We start from the raw sequence: 18,151 nt of genomic DNA, 5'->3' as shown, positions 1-18,151 counted from the left end.
TACAAGATAACATCATTTTACAATCTAGTTCTAGTAATTAAAAAGACAACTCCGTCCAGCCCTGATACAAATACAGTCTTGATATTAATACAAAAAAACATTACGATCTTGGGTTTATGCAGACACAAAAGAAAACACAAAAAAGGAAAACTACAGCCATACATCGTACAACCTCCACCTGCACAATATAATACACCCAACCAACCAGCCATCATGTTCTCTAGCCTCAGATCTCACACACCAGGCAGAGAGTTCAAGGCCCATTCATCACGGGCACTCTTCACACCTTTACGCCTGAGCCCCGCCCTCAGCCTTCTTAATCCTCTGCCACAACTGGCCGAGGAACGCGGCGTCCACGGCAGGACACTTCTCGTCGAGCCCGGGCACCAGGTTCTCCAACAAGGCCGCCGTCTTGCTGTTGTCGAGCGAGAACATGACGTAGCCCGTCGCGAGGTACTCCTTCAGGACGGTGTTGCGCACGGCCGCCTCGTCAGCGTTGCCCTTGTCCATGGACGTGAGCCACTCGTCGAGCGAGACGACCTCGCCGCGCTTGCCGTCGGGCCGCAGCGTCGCCACGATCTCGGGCAGGTCGGCGAGCTTGAGGGGCGAGTGGTTACCAATGTGGTAGATGTGCGGCTTGTTGTAGTTGGTTGCACCGGAGGACGAGGCGAGAGCCTCCTTCTCTGAGGTGAGCGCGAGTAAGCCCTGGGCGAGGTAATCCACGGGGACGACGTCGACGGCGAAGCCGGGCTGCTTGGGCTGGCCGATCTGCGGGACCTTGGCGGACTCGATCATGCTGAGGATCATGCGGAGGGTGAACTCATCGGCCGGGTCGAGGTTGCCGTTGTGGGAGGAGCCCGTGACGGCGGAGGCGCGGGTGATTGTGACGGGGAACCCGCGGGACGCGGCGTGACACAGGAGATTCTCGGCGACCCAGCGGGACTTGAAGTAGCCGAACTCGTCCTCGGTTGGCGGCTGGAAGTGGGACATGTCCTCCTCGGCCGTGACGTGGTCGGCGCGGGTGCGCTTGGACTGGGACCAGGACTGCAGGTGCGCGACGGACCAGGTGCTCAGGTAGTGGATCTCGGAGAGGTGGTCGCCCGTGCCGGCGAGGCGGATGATGTCGAAGATGGGGGCGACGTTAACGGGCTTCAGGAAGGAGTAGGTCTTGAGGAGGGAGACGTGGCCGCCCAACTGGTAGATTGCCTCAACGGTCTGGCCCAGAATGCGGAAGGCTGACTTGCTGAGGCCGAAGCTGGGCTGCGAGAGGGTGCCGGGAACGATTTTGATGCGGCCGAGAACGTCCTTCTCGGTCAAGACGACGCCCTTCTTGCTGTGGTCGTTGATGAGGCCGTACTTGGCCAGCTCGCTCACGACGACGGAGGTCTCGATCCGCTCCATCGATCCGAGAAGGTAGACGGTGGCATTCGGCTTGCTGGTCAAGATCTCAGCGAGCAAGTGCAATCCGATAAAGGACTCGCCGCCGGTGATCAGAAACTTGGAGAGCTCATCACGGTCGACGCGCGGGGCGCCGTACCGCGGGATGTAGCGGCCGTCGTTGGGGAGCTTGGTCTCGACGTTCCAGCTGATGACGTTCTCAAACCCCGCCTTGCCGCCGGAACCATCGCCCTTGTTGCGGCGGATGAAGGCGCAGACAGCGGCTGCGGTGGGCTCCTTGATCATCTGGGGCAGAGTGGGCGCGATCTTGTACTGCTTCTTGATCTTGGCCTGGAGACGGACGAGGAGGATGGAGTGACCACCTCGCTGGAAAAAGTTGTCGTTCACATCCGAGTACTTGTCTCCCAGGATACCGCGGAAGAGACCCATGACAGAGGTTTCGAGGTCGCCAGCACTGGAAGAAGCGCCGTTGGCTGCGCCAGTAGGCTTGGCAGTAGTAGCAGTTGTCGGGTAGAGAAGCTCAAGGTCTCTGCTAAGGAGGTTACGGCGGTCAACCTTTCCGCCAATGGTCACAGGCAGCTTAGTCAGGAAGTTGTAGGCGTTGGGGAGCATGTAATCTGTGACGAGTGTTAGAAATCTTTTCATCGTGGATAGGCATTAGATCACGTACCGTTGAGATGGGGCTTGATCTTGCGGTGAATGGTCGAGACGAATGTCTGCTTCTCGTCGGCACTGAGTGCCTTCTTGGGCACCACGTAGGCAATCAGCTGAAGGTCTTCCTGGCCGGCCTCGATGGTACGAGCAATGACGGCAATATCAACGAGTTGCGACTGCGACTCCTGGAAGATGCGTTGCTCGACCTCGCCGAGATCGACGCGGAAGCCTCGGAGCTTGATCTGCTTATCACCGGCAATGCGGCCATGGAATTCAAGCTGCTTGTCAGAAGTACGGAAGCAGCCACGGTCGCCCGTCTTGAACATTCTAGTCCAGCCTCGCTTGCGATCCTCGACGCTGGCGAAAGGGTTCTCAACAAAGGACTTGGCGTTGATTTCGGGGCGGTTGAGGTAGCCGGCACCGACTTGGGAACCACCTACAACCAGCTCACCGACCATGCCAGCGGGGAGAGGGTTTCCCTTGGTATCGAGGATGTAGTGGCGGCAGTTATCCATGGGAAAGCCGATGGGAAGGCTGACTTCGCCATCAGCGGGGTACTCAATCTTGGCGATGGATGTTTGAACGATGAGCTCAGATGGGGACCAGGTGTTGCTGTGATATGATTAGCCTTTGACTCCAGATACTTGCAGCAAATGCTCTTCTACTTACTAGAGGGTCGCAGGGGTCTTCAGGTCGTAGAAGCTGCGAGCTACGCGGACGGGCAATCTCTCTCCTGCAAAGTAAGCGACGCGGTAGTTGTTGCACTTCTTGAGCGCCTCTGTGTTGAGATCAAGAAGGAGGGCAAACTGGGTCGGGGTGAAGTAGGTGGTTGTGACAGCCTCGGTCGCCATGAAAGAAGCAAGACCATGAGGGTCCTTGCGAGTCTCCCATGCAGCAATCAGGCAAGTCGCGCCGGCCGTCAGAGCGGAGTAGATCTGCACAATCGATAGATCAAAAGACATGGATGATTGGTGGAGGAATCTATCCTTGGAAGTGAAGCAGTAGTCCTTGTTCAGGGTCGCAAGCATCTGGTGGGTGTTCTCCTCGGTCAGGAGAACTCCCTTGGGAGTACCAGTACTTCCCTGCAAATCCATTAGTCTTTAGTACCACTCAATGAAAGACTGCGACTTACAGAGGTGTAGATCATGTAGAAAGGGTCCTGGGGCTGGCGAGGGCTGAACTGAGTCGAAGTATTGGCAGCACCGACGGCTTCAGTAATCCTGATAACCTTGGGAGCAACTACGGCCTTGGAAGTGAGGTCACTGGCAAGGGACTCGGCTCCAGGTCCAACGAGAAGAACCCGGCTACCGGCGTCCGAGATCATGAAGGAGAGACGATCTTGAGCAAAGTCGGTGTCGAGAGCGACGTAGCAGCTCCTGGTCATGAGAGATGCAATCTGACCGACAATGGCATCGACGCCAGGGAAAGCAAGCAATGCGATGCGGTCACCCGGCTTGACGCCTGCTTGAAGAAGCTCCGAGGCCACGCTGGTCGCGTCTTGGATCAGTTGCTTGTAGGTGATGCTGTAGCCGTCAGACGTCTTGATCGCGGTGTTCTGGGGATGCTCGAGTGCCATTTGGGATATTTTGTCCTTTATTAAAGAGAAAAAGTATTAGCTAAAATACTTTGTAGGTTTCATAGGACACGCTTATTTCCGTACCAACACGCTCTTTCCCTCCCACTGGTTCTCGCGGGTCTCAGTGTTCCAAAACTCGTTTGCCAACGTCTTGAGCTCAATCTCGCCACACATGCCGACCTCCTCGATGGGCTGGCGGTGGTCCTTGATGCACCCAGACAGGAAGGTGAGGAAGTTATCGAGGAAGCGCTCCATGTCTGCCTCGCTGTAGAGTGCAGTAGAGTACTCAATGCGCAGGTCCAGAGCGTGGTCAGACGTCTCAAGTGCCTCAAGCTGCATGTCGGCCGCAGTGGGAATGTCGTCCGTCACCATGCTGTTGATCTGGAAGTCGGAGGTGGAGTACGTAGGAGTTGGGCCGTGGATCTAGGTATTATTAGTAAGAGGTATTAGACTTGATGCTATGGAGTTCAACTGACCTGGTAGTTGACGGCGATCTGGCCGACGGGCATGTGACTGGGAGTCTTCTTCGCGCCCAGGATATCGACCACAGTGTCGAAAGGAACACCAGAGTGAGCCAAACTCTCCAGAGCCCGCTGCTTGCAGTTGGCGAAGAGCTGGTCAAAGGTTGCTCCCTCGCAGTCATCCTCGACTCGGATGGGGACCAAGTTGACAAAGAATCCGTTGATGTCTTCAGCATCCGTGTGGGGCCTGTTGCCATCGACCATGAGCAGGACAAGATCCTTCTCTTGAGTGTAGCGGAAGAGGAACGCCCTGAAGGCAGCGAGGATGAAGTGGAACGGGGTTCCGTTGGCCTGTGCCGCGAGACGCTTCATGCGAGCAAACAACTTGGAGTTCAAGTTGGTCTTGAGGGCCAGACGGCGCGGGTCAGATCGCTGAGGACGCTCGCACTTGGCAAAAGGCAGCAGCTTGCTGGCCTGGGGAATGCCAGCAAGGCGCTCCTTCCACCAGTCGAGGTCAGGTCGCATGAGATCAGAGGCGAGACGGGCGTTGTGCCAGATGGAGAAGTCGACGTAGGAGAACTCGGGCGAGGGAACGGTCGAGAGGTCCTTGCCTTGAACAGTAGCATCGTAGAGGGAAACGAACTGGCTCATCATGCCCTTCATGCTACCTCTGTCGATAGAGATGTGGTGGATCATGCAGATGAAGGCCCAGTCGTCCTCGGAAAGCTTAGCCAGCGAGAAGCTGGAAACCTCGCCCTGTATATTTGTTAGTACGAGTCGCAAGGAATGGGGTACTACTAGACTCACCTCTTCGACGTTCATCTCGATCTTGCGGTTGTACTTGACAAACTCCTCAAGAGCCTGTTCGGGGTCGGCTTCACCAGAAAGATCACGGAAGGAGACATCGACATCAAAGTCCTCAAGAATCTCCTGCTGGGCAAACTCATCACCCTCGAAGTAGCTGGTGCGCATGGAAGGGTTGCGAGAGACGAGCTCGTACATGGTGGTGCGAAGTGCGGCCAAGTCAGGTCTTCCCTTGATCTTCATGACGATGGGCAGGTTGAGGAAGGACTTGTCCTCCAGGAATGAGTGGACGAACCAGAGACGAGACTGGAAGGTAGATAGAGCGATCGGAGTACCAGCAGAAGTCTTGGTCTTGGTCATCTCGCCAGAGGCCATGGCAGAGGTCTCTGCAGACTTCTCCGCGCTCTCGGCATCGGCACCCTTGCTCTTCTCCGCCTTTGCATCGGCGGGACCGGCCTCCTTGGCGGCGGAAGTGAGAACAATCATCTTGGCAGCCTTCTGGACTAGGGCAGTAATGCTGGCGGCGCCCAAGATGTCGAAGAGAGCAATGTCAACCTGGATCTCCTTGCGGAAGTGCTTTCTGAACTCAACGGCGACGATGGAATCGAGACCATAGGCAGAAAGAGGGTTAGAGGGAATGATGGACTCCTTAGGAGTGGCAAGGACCTGGGCGATCTTGTCGAGGAAGTTATCGAAAACAATCTCGGTGCGCTTCTCAGGGTCAGACTCTTCGCGAAGCATAGCCATGACGTTCTTCTGGCTCTTGCCGGCAGCTCCGGAGCCACCAAAGTCGTGGTTGGAGTACAAGTTTTTCAGAAGAGGCTTGGCCGCCCAGTAGACATCGGGCTTGATGAGGCCGACACCGGTCATGATCTGGTGGGCATCGACGCCGCGGGCCGTGGTCTTGACACTGCGGTCACCCTTGACAGCCTCCTCGAGCTGGTAAAGGAGCTCCTCCTCGTTGATGGGGTCCATGCCCAAGCGCTCCATGATCTTGGCAAGTGCAGCGTTCTCGCTGACGACACCAACACCGGAGACGGCGCCGACGTTCATGGTAGTACCGGCAAGACCCATCTCGCGACGGTGGCGCATGAAAGCGTCAAGGAAGGCATTGGCGGCCGAGTAGTTGGCTTGCGCCTTGGAGCCGAGAACCGTGGCAACGGAAGAGAAGCACACGAAGAAGTCGAGGTCAACACCCAGGGAGGCCTCGTGAAGGTTCTTCGCACCGAGAACCTTGGGCTCAACACAGCGCTTCCACTGCGAGTAGCTCATGGTCTCGAGAGGAACATCCTGCAGAACCATGGCGGCCTGGAAGATACCGCCGAGGTTGCTGATGCCCTCCACGCAAGCGCGCACATCGGCAAGCTTAGCGACGTCGCCGCGGTAGACGGTAGCGTCGATGCCACGCTCCACCAGCCAGTCGACGGTGGCCTGGGCCTCTGGCTTGTCAGCACCAGAGCGAGAAAGGAAGGCAAGCTTGGTAGCTCCCTTGCGAACCATCCATTGTGCGAGGGTTCGTCCAAGACCGCCGAGACCACCGACAAGGAGGTAGGTCTTCTCGGAGCTGAAGAGCATGGTGTTGCGGAAGCTAGTAGGCATGACGGGGACCATATCATCCTTGGAAGGGCACAGGACAATCTTGCCGGCGTGCTTGCCCATCTGCAAAAGACGGAAACCCTTGATGACATCCTGGTAAGAAACTTCGAGGATAGAAGGCAGCTTGATCTCTCCCTTGTTCACCAGCTCGCAGCACTCGCTGAAGACACGAGCGCCAAGTGACTTGTTCCTCTCGAACATGGTGATGAGATCCACCGAGGCAAACATGACGTTCTTGCGGTAGGGAGACATGTCGAGCTTGGTGTTCTCATGAATGTCACGCTTTCCGATCTCAATGAAGCGACCGAATGCGTTGAGGCAGCCCCAAGTCTCCTTAAGAAGGTTGCCGGCGAGGGAGTTGAGGACGACATCAACACCCTTGCCATCCGTGGCGCGCATGACACCGGCTGCGAATGTGTCGTCACGGGAAGAGAACATGCAGTCCTCGCTGATGCCGTAGACATCCTTCATGAGCTGGCGCTTGGCAGGGGATCCAACCGTGACGAGGACGCGGGCACCCACGCGCTGCGCAATCTGAACAGCCATCTGTCCGACACCTCCAGCGGCGGCGTGGATGAGGACGGTCTCACCCTTCTGAAGGCGAGCAGTGTCTAGAAGGGAGTAGTAAGCGGTAGTGAGAATGCACGGCAGAGCAGCGGCATCGGTGAAGGACATGTTGGCATCGATCTTGTGGCAGAGAGTGGCGGGGTTGCGGCAAATGGCGCGGTGGGCGCCCTGGCCAGGTCTCCAGGCGACCACACGGTCACCGACGTTGTAGTCCTTGACTTCGGAGCCGACGCGCAAGACGATACCAGCGCATTCATCACCAAGCTTGTAGTCGTCGATGATACCGAGAGACGCAGCGAGATCACGGAAGTTGATGGCAGATGCCTTGACCTCAATCTCAAGCTCATCAGCAGCGAGCTCGGTGTCAATAATCTCCTCGTCTTCGGCAAAGTGAAGCGTGTCCAAAAGACCGACCTTGCCAAAGGTCAGCTTGAGAGGTCGACGCTCGCCGAAAGCCTCCAAGCGAGGCTCACGAGCAGGTCCGTTGCGAAGCTTGGAGTTGCGACCATCGTCGGCTTCGACACGAGGGATGTAGACAACGCCGTTGCGCTCTGCAAGCTCATCCTCGGTCAAGCTAGCGTCAAGTGCACGAAGAATGTTCGAGGCGACAGTCTCGGCAGCGGTGTTCTTGCCAAAGTCGAAGGTGACGTTGCGAGAAGAGTCGTTTTCGCTGCGAGCAGTGCGGACAAGACCAATGATCATGGCAAGATCGGGTCTCTCGGACTCGAAGGTAGCACCTTCAAGGGGCCAGATGACATTCTTCTGGATGGCTCCCAGAAGGGCCTGAACACCTGAGAACATCGACTCATTGTCAATGATCTCGTCGAGTGTGGCCAGAACAACAACATCATCAGCCACCGCAGACAGACCAGCTTCGGCAATCTCGGGGAAGGTGCTCGTGATAATGCGGCCGCCGAAAGCAGACTCGAAAGCGTTGTAGATGGTCAGCGCACGAGGAGAGACGTCACCAGAGGGCATGACGACTGAGATGGGTCCAGTCAGGGGTGCCGCGGTCTTCTTCTTCTGCAGAGCGGTGCAGATCGGGCTAGAGAAGACCTCGGAAAGGTCGGCAGCAACCGATCCCTTCTGGCCATCAAAGATGATGCAACCGGTGTCTTTCATGAAAGGAACAGCGTTGATTGAGCCGGTCTCGCTGACGATGACGAGATCGTAGCTATCGGGCTGGGGCTCGACAATGTTTACGAGGTTGTTCGTGTTGTTGGACAAGGTCTCGAACTCCTCGCCGAGCTTCGCACCGTTGAGAGACCACACATCCATGTTGTGGAATCTGCGGCGCTCACTCTTGGTGCCGCCAAGGGCGGAGAGAACATGCTTCGACTTCTCGACATCCGAGGTGATGTGAAGAATCTTGCTGTCAGGGTACTGGTGCGCAAAGATATCGACAATATCGCTGAGGCTCTTGCCCTTTGCGTTGCCGAGCAAGTCGAAGCAAGGTTGCCATCTCTGTTGGTAGAAGAGGGTGCGAGGGCCGCTGCCCTCTGGCATCTCGCGGCCGAGGGAAGTGACCTCAAGACCACCAATCTCCATCATCAGCTGACCGCTTGCGTTCTGCATGATCATGTCGTTAATTGCCACACGGGGAGACGGAAGCTGGGTGAAAGACGCGACCTGGAAGCTCTTAGCCTCAGTGGATTGAGCCCACGAGAAGAACTGGCCAGAGATCTTCAAGGTTCTGAAGAAGGAGGGCACATAGGGCTCATCGAGAGGGCGACCGAGGCGAGACTCAATGGCGTTGAAGATGACGTGGAAGAAAGCATCGAGAAGGGTCGGGTGGACAACAGTCTCGTCACCTCGCTCCTGGGGAAGAGCGCTTGGGTCGAACTTGAGGTCGCTCAGGGCGAAACCTGGGCCTGATTCAACAGAACCGCTCAAAAGACGGAACTTCTCGCCGTACTCGAGACCGAGACCGGCAAGCTGGTTGTAGAATTGGCCGCTGGTGACGGATCGGTTGGTCTTCTTGAGCAGCTCGCCGAGGTTGATCGAGCCAGAGACAGGCTCAGGAACAGGGGCCGGCTCTCCCTTCTCGGTGCTAATAAGACCGTGGCAGTGCTGGGTGCAGTTGCTGTTCTCGTCATACGAGTAGCAGGCAAACTCGTACCAGGTCTCCGAGTGGCTCTTGGCTGAAAGCGTAACAGGCTTCAGCTCCAGCAAGATCTCGACGCCATCATCGGTCTCGGGGAGAAGAAGGGCGTTCTTGATGACGATATCCTTGACAAAGATCATCTTGGCGCTCTCGGCCTCATCAACACGAAGAGCAGCCTCAATAGCCATGCTGATGTAACCAGCACCAGGGAAGACAACCTTGCCATCAACCACGTGCTCCTGGAGCCAGGGAAGCTCCTTCAGACGCAGGTAGTTTCTCCACTTGGGGTTCTTGGCGATAGAACCAGGGATGATGTGACCGAGAAGGCTGTGGCGGTACTTGCGAAGACGGTGCTCTTTGAGGTAGCGGGTTTCGGTCCAGTATCTGCGGTGGTCCCAGGTGTAGGTCGGGAGGTCGTTGAGCTTGGATCCGGTGTCAACCTTGACAAGACTGCCATCCGCTCCCAGGCTCAAGTTTTGGTTGGCGGCAATGAGATCGACAGGGTAACCGAGAGAGAACAATGTACCGGCAAGGTTGAGCAGTCCTTCGAAGTCGGGAACACCACGAGTCAGCGAGCCGATGTAAGGCAGGTCAAGCTTCAGAGACTGAGTGGTCTGGCGAGCAGGGCCCTTCAGGGCAGGGTGAGGGCCAAGCTCAATCAGGACGTCAACATTTTGCTCATCTTCCTCGTCGAGAAGAATGCCGGTGAGAGCGTCAGAGAAGCGGACAGCGTTGGTCATGTTAGTGGCCCAGTACTTGGGTCCCATTGACTCGTAGTCAGCCAGGCGAGAGGTGACGCTGGAGAACATGCGGCAAGTAGGCTTCTGGGTAGTGAAGGTCTTGCAGTTCTTGAGCGCGTTCTCGTATGCACCAGCCAAGGCGTTCATGTGGTGGCTGTGGAAGGCCTGCTTGACGATAAGCTGCCGGACGAAGACCTTCTTCTCGGTAAGGCTGTCCTTGAGCTCGAGAATAGCATCCTCGTCACCACTGATCGTCATCGTGCTTGGGGAGTTGACAGCGGCGATGCAAAGGCGACCCTTGTAGGGCTTGAGCTCCTCGAGAGCCTTGGCCTCAGTGAGGCCGACAGCCATCATACCACCAGGCTTGCCGTTCTCATTGGGGGCGGACATGTAGCGACCGCGGTAGTAGGCAGCAATGAGGGCGTTCTCAAAGGTCAAGATACCGGCAGCAGCGGCAGCGGCCATCTCACCCGAGGAGTGACCGACGACAGCGGAGGGAGTGATGCCCCAGGCCTTAAGAACTTCGAGCAAGGCGAGCTGCAGAGCAGTGCAGATGGTCTGAGAGTAGAGGGTCTCGCCAAGAAGAGTAGTCTCCTTGGTCTTGCAGAGTTCCTCGAGGATGGACCACTCGGGCCTGTCGGGGAGCGCCTGAAGAATGCTGTCGCAGCGCTTCAGGCTCTGGCGGAACAGGGGGCTCTCCTCGATCAATTGGCGGCCCATGGCAAACCACTGGGCACCCTGGCCGGTGAAGATGAAGCCAAGTCTGGGGGAAGACTTGTTGGCCAGAGTCCACTTGGCGGCAGGGCGGGCAATGGTCAACTGCTCGGCTAGTGATGCTGAATCATTGGCAACAACGAAAGAACGCTGGCCGTGAAGAGTGCGGCGCGTGGCCAGACTGTAGCAAAGGTCGGCGACGTTGACATCTCCCTGCTCAAGGTACTTCTTCAGTGTCTCCTCGGTGAGCTCACCAGCCTTGGCGGAGTGAGAGGTAAGCGGAACGAGGTACGGGCGAGCGTGGACACCGTTCTCGATGGCCGTGACAGAGCGGGTCTTGGGGGCAGCGTTCTTCTTGTACTCTTCCAAGACAACGTGTCCATTGGTACCACCATAGCCGAAAGAGTTGATTGAGGCTCTTCGGGCAATACCCTCTGGCACCTCCCAAGGAGTCATCTTGGTAGGAACAGCGATCTTCCAGTCATCGAACATGATCTTCGGGTTCGGGTTGTTGAAGTGCATGTTAGGGGGGATCTGTCCGTTCTCAAGCGCAAGAGTAGTCTTGATCAGGCCTGCAAGACCTGAGGCACCCTCAAGGTGACCAATGTTGGTCTTGACGGAGCCGACGTACAAAGGGTTGCTGCGGCCGGGGGAGAAGACTGCTCCGATGGCACGGGTCTCGATCGGGTCACCTGCGGCAGTGCCGGTACCGTGTGCCTCGAAGTATTGTGTGTGCAGCGGGTTGAGACCGGCCTGCTCGTAGGTAGAACGAATGAGGTCCTCCTGGGCAACACTGTTGGGCAAAGTGATACCGTTCTTTCGGCCGTCGTGGTTGCTCCCAGTAGCTCTAACGATGGCGCGAATGTTGTCGCCAGCAGTCTCAGCGGCGCTCTGGCGCTTGAGGATGGCTGCGCAGATTCCCTCACCACGGACGTAGCCGCTTCCTGAAGCATCAAAAGCGCGGCAGCGGCCATCTGTAGACAGCATGCCAAGGTCCGTCATTGTGATGTAGATGTTGGAGTCAAAGTGGAGAGCAGAGCCAACAACGATGGAGATGTCAGCCTCGCCATTCTTCAGCGATTGGTTGCTAGGGAAGGAAGCATGTTAGCTGTAGCACGAGAGAGAGCCACACGATCGCGAACGTACCCGAGATGGAAGCAGACAAGAGAAGACGAGCAGGCGGTATCAAGAGTGATGGAGGTTCCGTGCAAGTTGTAGAAGTACGAGATTCTGTTGGACAGAATGGCGTTACCGGTACCAGTGGCGTGGTACATGGGGTAGTTCGCCGTCAAGTCCTTGCCAGTCATGGAAAGATAGTCGTTGGTGAAGCTACCGCAGAAGACAGAAGTCTGAGAGCCGCTAATGTCCTGAAGAGTAATACCAGCGTTCTCCAAGGCCTCGTAGACGACCTCGAGCAACAGACGTTGCTGAGGGTCCATGGCATCGGCTTCCTTTCCAGAAATGCCGAAGAAGGAGTTGTCGAATTCAGCAATATCCTGCTCAAGGAAGTAGCCGAAGCGAGCGTTCGTCTAGAATCAATGCGTTAGTCTACAGATGTTGCGTCTTGTCTGAAGTCATCAACTCACGGTTCCCTTGCGGGTGCCATCAGGGTGGTCTGCGAACAGTGTTAGTCTCTGTGAATTGGTTCAGAGAGGATCAAGACACTCACAGTAGTTGTCTACGTTGAAGCGGTCCTCGGGCATCTTGCGCTGGACATCTCGCTGAGCGGCAATGTGGTCCCAGAGCTTGCTGGGGTTGGAAGCGCCAGGGACTCGGCAAGCAAGGCCGACGATGACGGTGGGGTCATTCTCAGTGGCGTTGACTCGGGCAGACATTTTGATCGGTTGCGAAGCTGGAAAAGCTAGATTTAGATGAGCTTGGTGTGCTTGGCTGGATTCTTTGGTCTGCTGAGGAAGTGGTCGACAAAGATGATTGTCGATTGTGTTTCGTGATTGAAGGTAATTGGCCAGCTATCAGGAAGGGGAAAAGTTGATATCAAGTATCGAGAGTTGAGTTCAGGGACAAGGGAAGAAATGGAATCTTCCGCGAACAAGTAGGATGCTCTGAATCAAAAGGTAATGGTTGAGGTGAGAGAACCCTGAAACTGGAACTCTGCGATACTTTGCTGGTTGAAGATCATGAAGTGAAGAGTCGAACTGAGTCTATGAGAGATGATGTGTTGAGAGTGATGAGGAAAAGAGATTGAGACGAACTGTAACCCAAGCTTATATGTTTGAAGAGAGGATGTTGATGCTCCCCTATCGACCATGGAGCTCCTCTGGACATTGGTGCCTGCCATTGGAGGTATGCAAGGCCGTCTCTGCGCAATGGAGCACTTTCGGCTCCTCAGTCAGAGTATCGCGTTGAAGATTTCCGAAGTTGTCCGGAGACAGGTTCCGGTCAGTTGTGAGCCTCCGAGTGACTCCGGAGGCTACTATTTCGGTGCTCATGATGCAAGTGGAGGCATCGATAGCCGCGGCGCAGTCTGGTGCATGTTGACGGAGGCATTGCTGGCCGAACCCATGGCAAAGGGGTAGGCAACAAACACAAGGGTAAGACGGAACGCAGAAGCGCGGATGCCAATGTGTAGCGGCAAGACGGAGATGATAGGGCTGACGAATAGACGAGCGTGTATCGCGGAGAGCGCCTCACAGCCGCGCCTTGAATGATACAGGACAGCTTCTGCAACGAGTGATTGAAGAAAGACGATGTCCCAAACGGGGGATGGCTTTGAACGAGGTTCGGAGAGGTGGAGACTTGGGACGGGGCAGCGTCTGTGTGGATGTCATGCCGCCCATCCTTCCCTTGTCAGATGGTGGCTTTTCAGGGGTTCATCCTACGGTACATACGAGGTACAAGGGCGAAGTCGCTGAAAGTATCTGCACGATTTGCACAAGTGGAACGGGAAGTTATGCCAAAGGACCTTTGGATTCGCCAATTGAGGAGATTGATTGACGTATGTATAGGATCGGCGAGGGTCGGTCGAACGAACAGCTCAGGTGCTCAAGCAATGCTGACTGAGGCGGAGACAATCCATGGCGCGTAGAATTAAGAAACTTGGCTTTCCGTTGTGTCTTGCTCTAGCAGATCTCTTCTTTACACTACAGACGCTGCGGTTGTCAAAGTTGCATTGAGCTTTCGTCCCATCTCGTCTTTGTCTCGTCTGGGTTCGTGGAACTGGTCTCCCATCTGATTCGCAATCGGGTGGTAACGAATCCCAAGCTCACGGACTTGACCGCCCCGAGTTGAGACATTTGAGTGTTGATTGCCTACTGATTCAGCTGTCTCGTCTTGGCCGAGGACATGCAGCGGGTGATGATAGCTGCGAGTCTGACATGATGACTGAGCTGCGAATTGGTACTGCGTGCATTCTGCGTGCGTATCCGTACAATACGAGAAGCTGAACGTGAGAGGATGATTTGAGAAGCAGAGCTGGTTGCTTCACTGGCGAGTCTTCGGCTTAGTCGCGGACTCTTGGGGCGCTGTGTTGTGGCTTGCCGCAGTCAGGACGGGATCTGGGATGACCGGGGCTATAAGTGGACCCAGAGTAAGCGGGGAAGGCCTTTGTGTTCCATTGGCTCGATAAGCGACCCTTGCACGCTCCGAGGTTCCGCCCCAACTAAGTCGACACCCAGGTGTGCTTCTTTGTTCCTCACCCCTCAGGCAGAATCCTTCCCGAACACAGTAAATGATACAGTGTCCCGCACCCAGCACCTTGAGGGGGTTTCTGGGGCGGAGAGGCGGGCAGCGAACACAGCCGGGCCTGTTGGTGCATCTTCGCAGCATCAACGTCTCATCGCGCCCTGCACCGTCCCGCTGCTCCCAGCAGGCAACAGAATAACCTCAAGTTCCAACTCACAATGAAAGTCCCGACTCCTGCTGGCATGCATTTTCTCCACTATGCTATTCTCTTGGGTTTTCACTATTTACACGTTTTGCTTCGTTTTGCCTTCTTCGGGACCGAATCCACATGGCATCCTGACATGATCAATATCCTCATCCTCTTTTCGTCTGTCCACACCTCCGACCATCATCTCTATTCGGTCTTTGAACACCCAAACTCCGTTATATGTCCCCTGTCAATCAAATTTGACTACTAATTTCTGCTTAGAATCCCATAACTTGGTCATCAGTTGATACCGACAAGACCTGAAACACAACGTGACAATGTGGGAAATTGCACCGCTTCCGCTGCTGAACGCAGTCCACTGTGAGGGAATTCCACCTGCAGGCCAAGCCGAGGCGACATAGCAGCATGTCATCTCAGCCCTGTGCTGTGTATCGAATTACCGCATACACTGCGTCTAAGGCTTTTGTGTCTCTCGCACTCGTCCCGCATGGCACTGCATTGGCCGCCGTTGCTACCTTGCTACCTACATCGTGTACCCGTTCTCCAGACCCATAAGGCGGCCAGCGTCGAGTGTCTCTCTCAAGCCACCACGCCGCCGAGGTCATGGTCGCAGAAGAAGCCTTCCGCGCTTACATCGGAGTGCAGATACCTCGATTCAGGGCGTACAACCTGAGACAGGGCAGGTATCTCCCCTGCTCTGTGTGATGCTTCCTTCGCCTTCGACGATCTTTCCATTTCGAGGTCAGACCAGACTAGTCCTGCCACACCCCTCGACAGCTACGGAGACCCTAGCGCTTCCTGACTGGCATGGCACCACCTCACGGTTATAGCTTTGGTGAGGAATGGTGCTTCTCGTTTTGGATCACCGCTCAGATTCTATCCGGGGTTCCGCCTGCTCAGTCATCCTTCCGTAACTTCAAATCTCCTCTTTGTTGGTGATGCTTTCCAAGGTAAGTACTTTGCAATCACGCTCTGCTAGAGCAGTAGGTCGAGTATCGTACTGGGGCCCTTCCTTCCAACGGACCGATATCGATGGCTTCATCCTTCCGTCCGCTGGAAGACTCAATCAGCAGCGTGGGAGCGAACCTAATGTGCGCCTCTTGGAGATTTTCCCGCTGTGCCTCTTCCTTCGTATCAACAACACATCACCGTCCACCAGCAGTCAATCGCCATCTTCCCATCCGTTTCGGGTATGCTTAACCCACAATTCGCTTTGCCATGGCTCGCCATCCGTCTCTAAACTTTGGTGCCAGCTCCATAAGTCTTCTCGTGGGCTATTTTCTTTACACTCGCGGTCCTCGCGTAGCTACCGTGCCTCGAACTCATCACCGCCGCACCTATTTGCGTCCACCACCAACCAGGGTCTATATAGCTTCGCCACTGTTTACCGGGCCCTTACAACATCGAATGAAATCCTCAGATCGGGGCTTTTCTGCGGCAGGATCTCTGCTGCAGTGTTTCACGCCCGCGAAAATGGCAAGCCATCATTCCAATATCCTTGGCCGACCGGTCAACGATCAAGTCCGATACAGCTTCATCCCACACCACCCTATCAAATTCGGCCCCGGTTTGCACCTGAGCATCCAGTCGTCCTTTCCATTCTATATCCACCGGAAGATGCATCACGTCGCTTTCTTTGGAGCAACGGGGTACACCGTGTTCAGATGTCTGATGCATGCTCTTCGGGATACGTCAATATTCTGCCATGTGTGTAAGTGACGGATATACCTCTCAAGTCTACACGCGACATAGCATGCCCAAATTCCGTGTTTTCTTAAGGCTCTCATGCCCTACACTCCCCTCTTGTGGATGCTTAGAGTTGACTGCTTCAGATGTCAGGTGCAAGGCAAGTCTCCTGGCGATGTTTGACGACGCGGATGACTTTCAAACGGAATACCTCGGCCGCATGACAGTTGTCACAGCAGACTTGACCCCAGAAACTGCAGCTGAAGTCCTGTTCCCAGAGGATCTTCAAGGAGAGCCCGTACACACAGTTGTCTACGGCATTGGGGGCTTCAGGACTTAGGAGATCTCAGCAGGGGAGGGCGACAAGTGCGACGTCTACATCAGCGAAGCAGGCATTTGTCATATATTCGACGCCTTGCGCATGCGCTTCGCCGCATCTCCGCCGAAACGCAAACCGCGCCTCATTAGCGTCGGTTCTCTTTCCATTGACGAGCAGATCGATGATACTTCCGACCAGCTGGCAACGGAAGTAAGACCTCTTTACTTATGGTTCATGGGGATGGTCAGTGAGGAAGTTCACGACAACGAGATATTTCTCCGGGAGCTGCCTTACGGCAGTGAAGGTAGTGATACCAGCAGCTATGATTCGTCCAGCGAGTGCGACCCAAGCAGCAGTCTGCACAGCAGTATGAGCAGCTTTTCATCTCGAGACTGGGACCAGCCCAAGGTAAACATTCCACCCAGGACGCCATATGACGACAAGATTGAAATGGAGTATGCAATCAGCGATAAATGCAACAAGGAACTCTACAGTTCCAGTCTGATTGTGAGGCCGACCTTACTTACATACACCAAGCCATGTGGAGTTGAGGCGGTACGAGTTGGCCGGGAGGGAAACATGCAGTCAGGCTGGACAATTAGCAGATTTGACGCTGGCCATTGGCTGTACCAACATGGTGTTTGCGGCAGTTTGGAAGGCATTGCTACGATTACAACGTAGACTTGAATTGGCATTCAAAGCAAAGTCAGGTCGAGGTTGAACGATGGCGAGATTGATGGTTTTCATCAGCGGTCATCGAGAATAGCGGCACCTGGGCCGTTAGAGATTACAGCGTCAAGTAAACTGAATTATAAGCATCGCTTGCTTTAATAACACATAGTTATCATCCACTTGAGGGGTATGCTGTAGGGAGGATTCAGTTGAAGGGGCAGCAGACCCTAGCTCGTTGTCCATCATGGGCCACCCCAGCGACCAATCTGCAGCTCGGCACTAGCCGCATCTCCCCAGCCACACCAAATCGGCTCAGCTCTACGGACTTGCTATCCGTACTGTTAATCGGGGCTCGCTTACAAGCCACTGTCAATGGCTGAAAATAGCTGGACTGTTGTTTCTTTGCAAAGATCTACGGGGGTAATCCCTACTGGAGAAGGAGGGCCTTGGCTCCTTCGTTTTTTGACTAGTCTTGGTTCACATCTGCAAAGCAAGTGCCAAGAAGACAAGTCTTGTTGTTGTGATCCTCTACTGGGAGGATTTGCCAGCTGGCCGGCGGCCTGGAGGGAAAAACTAACACGCCTCAGGGTCACATTCGGGGGGCCCTTCAAGGCGATGTGTCTCCATTTCTGGACGCTTGCGCCGGAGGATCGAAGCTTCCTTACTCTATGGGCGGCTCGTCTCCATCTTTGAATGATTTCTCGCGTCAACAGAGGCTTCTGGCGTTGATGTGACTTGCAGTGGGGGTATAGCGACAATCCGGTTGATCGGGTCAGCACTCAAGTCTGTGTTGCAGTATAGATGCCTTGGCAAGACGAGAATAACTGTGGACAAGAGTAGCAGCAGCAGTAGCATTAGCGAACTTCATGCGATCCAGAACGCTGGGAGCAGAGGCTCGGGGGGCAAGCCTAAGCCTTGTTCTTGGGTTCGACGGGGCCATGTAACGCTGTTTAGCACCCCCAGACTGCACTGTAACCAATTCGCATGTTGGAGTCTTGTTTGAAACAGGC

The 18,151-nt window shown here is 55.3% G+C and overlaps 4 protein-coding genes across 4 annotated transcripts; 3 read left to right on the top strand and 1 right to left on the bottom strand.

The window, feature by feature from the left end:
* Positions 1–288: 288 nt before the first annotated feature.
* Positions 289–12,449, bottom strand: CPAR01_15436 (beta-ketoacyl synthase domain-containing protein; the record flags this gene model as incomplete). The annotated part of the gene is made up of 10 exons (XM_060499685.1): positions 289–2,015; positions 2,069–2,664; positions 2,722–3,134; positions 3,185–3,643; positions 3,713–4,051; positions 4,105–4,845; positions 4,897–11,701; positions 11,761–12,143; positions 12,201–12,229; positions 12,284–12,449. The coding sequence occupies 10 exons, from the start codon at positions 12,447–12,449 to the stop codon at positions 289–291; spliced, it is 11,658 nt and encodes a 3,885-aa protein (XP_060341685.1).
* Positions 12,450–14,302: 1,853 nt separating this feature from the next.
* CPAR01_15435 (uncharacterized protein) lies at positions 14,303–14,455 on the top strand (the record flags this gene model as incomplete). Its single annotated transcript, XM_060499684.1, has 1 exon — positions 14,303–14,455. The coding sequence occupies one exon, from the start codon at positions 14,303–14,305 to the stop codon at positions 14,453–14,455; it is 153 nt and encodes a 50-aa protein (XP_060341684.1).
* A 19-nt stretch (positions 14,456–14,474) lies between these two features.
* CPAR01_15434 (uncharacterized protein) lies at positions 14,475–14,714 on the top strand (the record flags this gene model as incomplete). Its single annotated transcript, XM_060499683.1, has 1 exon — positions 14,475–14,714. The coding sequence occupies one exon, from the start codon at positions 14,475–14,477 to the stop codon at positions 14,712–14,714; it is 240 nt and encodes a 79-aa protein (XP_060341683.1).
* Positions 14,715–15,937: 1,223 nt separating this feature from the next.
* CPAR01_15433 (uncharacterized protein) lies at positions 15,938–17,150 on the top strand (the record flags this gene model as incomplete). The annotated part of the gene is made up of 3 exons (XM_060499682.1): positions 15,938–16,113; positions 16,304–16,448; positions 16,491–17,150. 3 exons carry the CDS (start codon positions 15,938–15,940, stop codon positions 17,148–17,150), a joined length of 981 nt encoding a protein of 326 aa, XP_060341682.1.
* Positions 17,151–18,151: the final 1,001 nt, after the last annotated feature.

Source organism: Colletotrichum paranaense, assembly GCF_030867605.1.
Source record: "Colletotrichum paranaense strain IMI 384185 chromosome Unknown Scaffold_19.1, whole genome shotgun sequence".
NCBI classification, from domain to species: domain Eukaryota; kingdom Fungi; phylum Ascomycota; class Sordariomycetes; order Glomerellales; family Glomerellaceae; genus Colletotrichum; species Colletotrichum paranaense.
The sequence above is the reverse complement of the archived record's forward strand: the minus strand, read 5'-3'. Positions and strand labels throughout refer to the sequence as shown.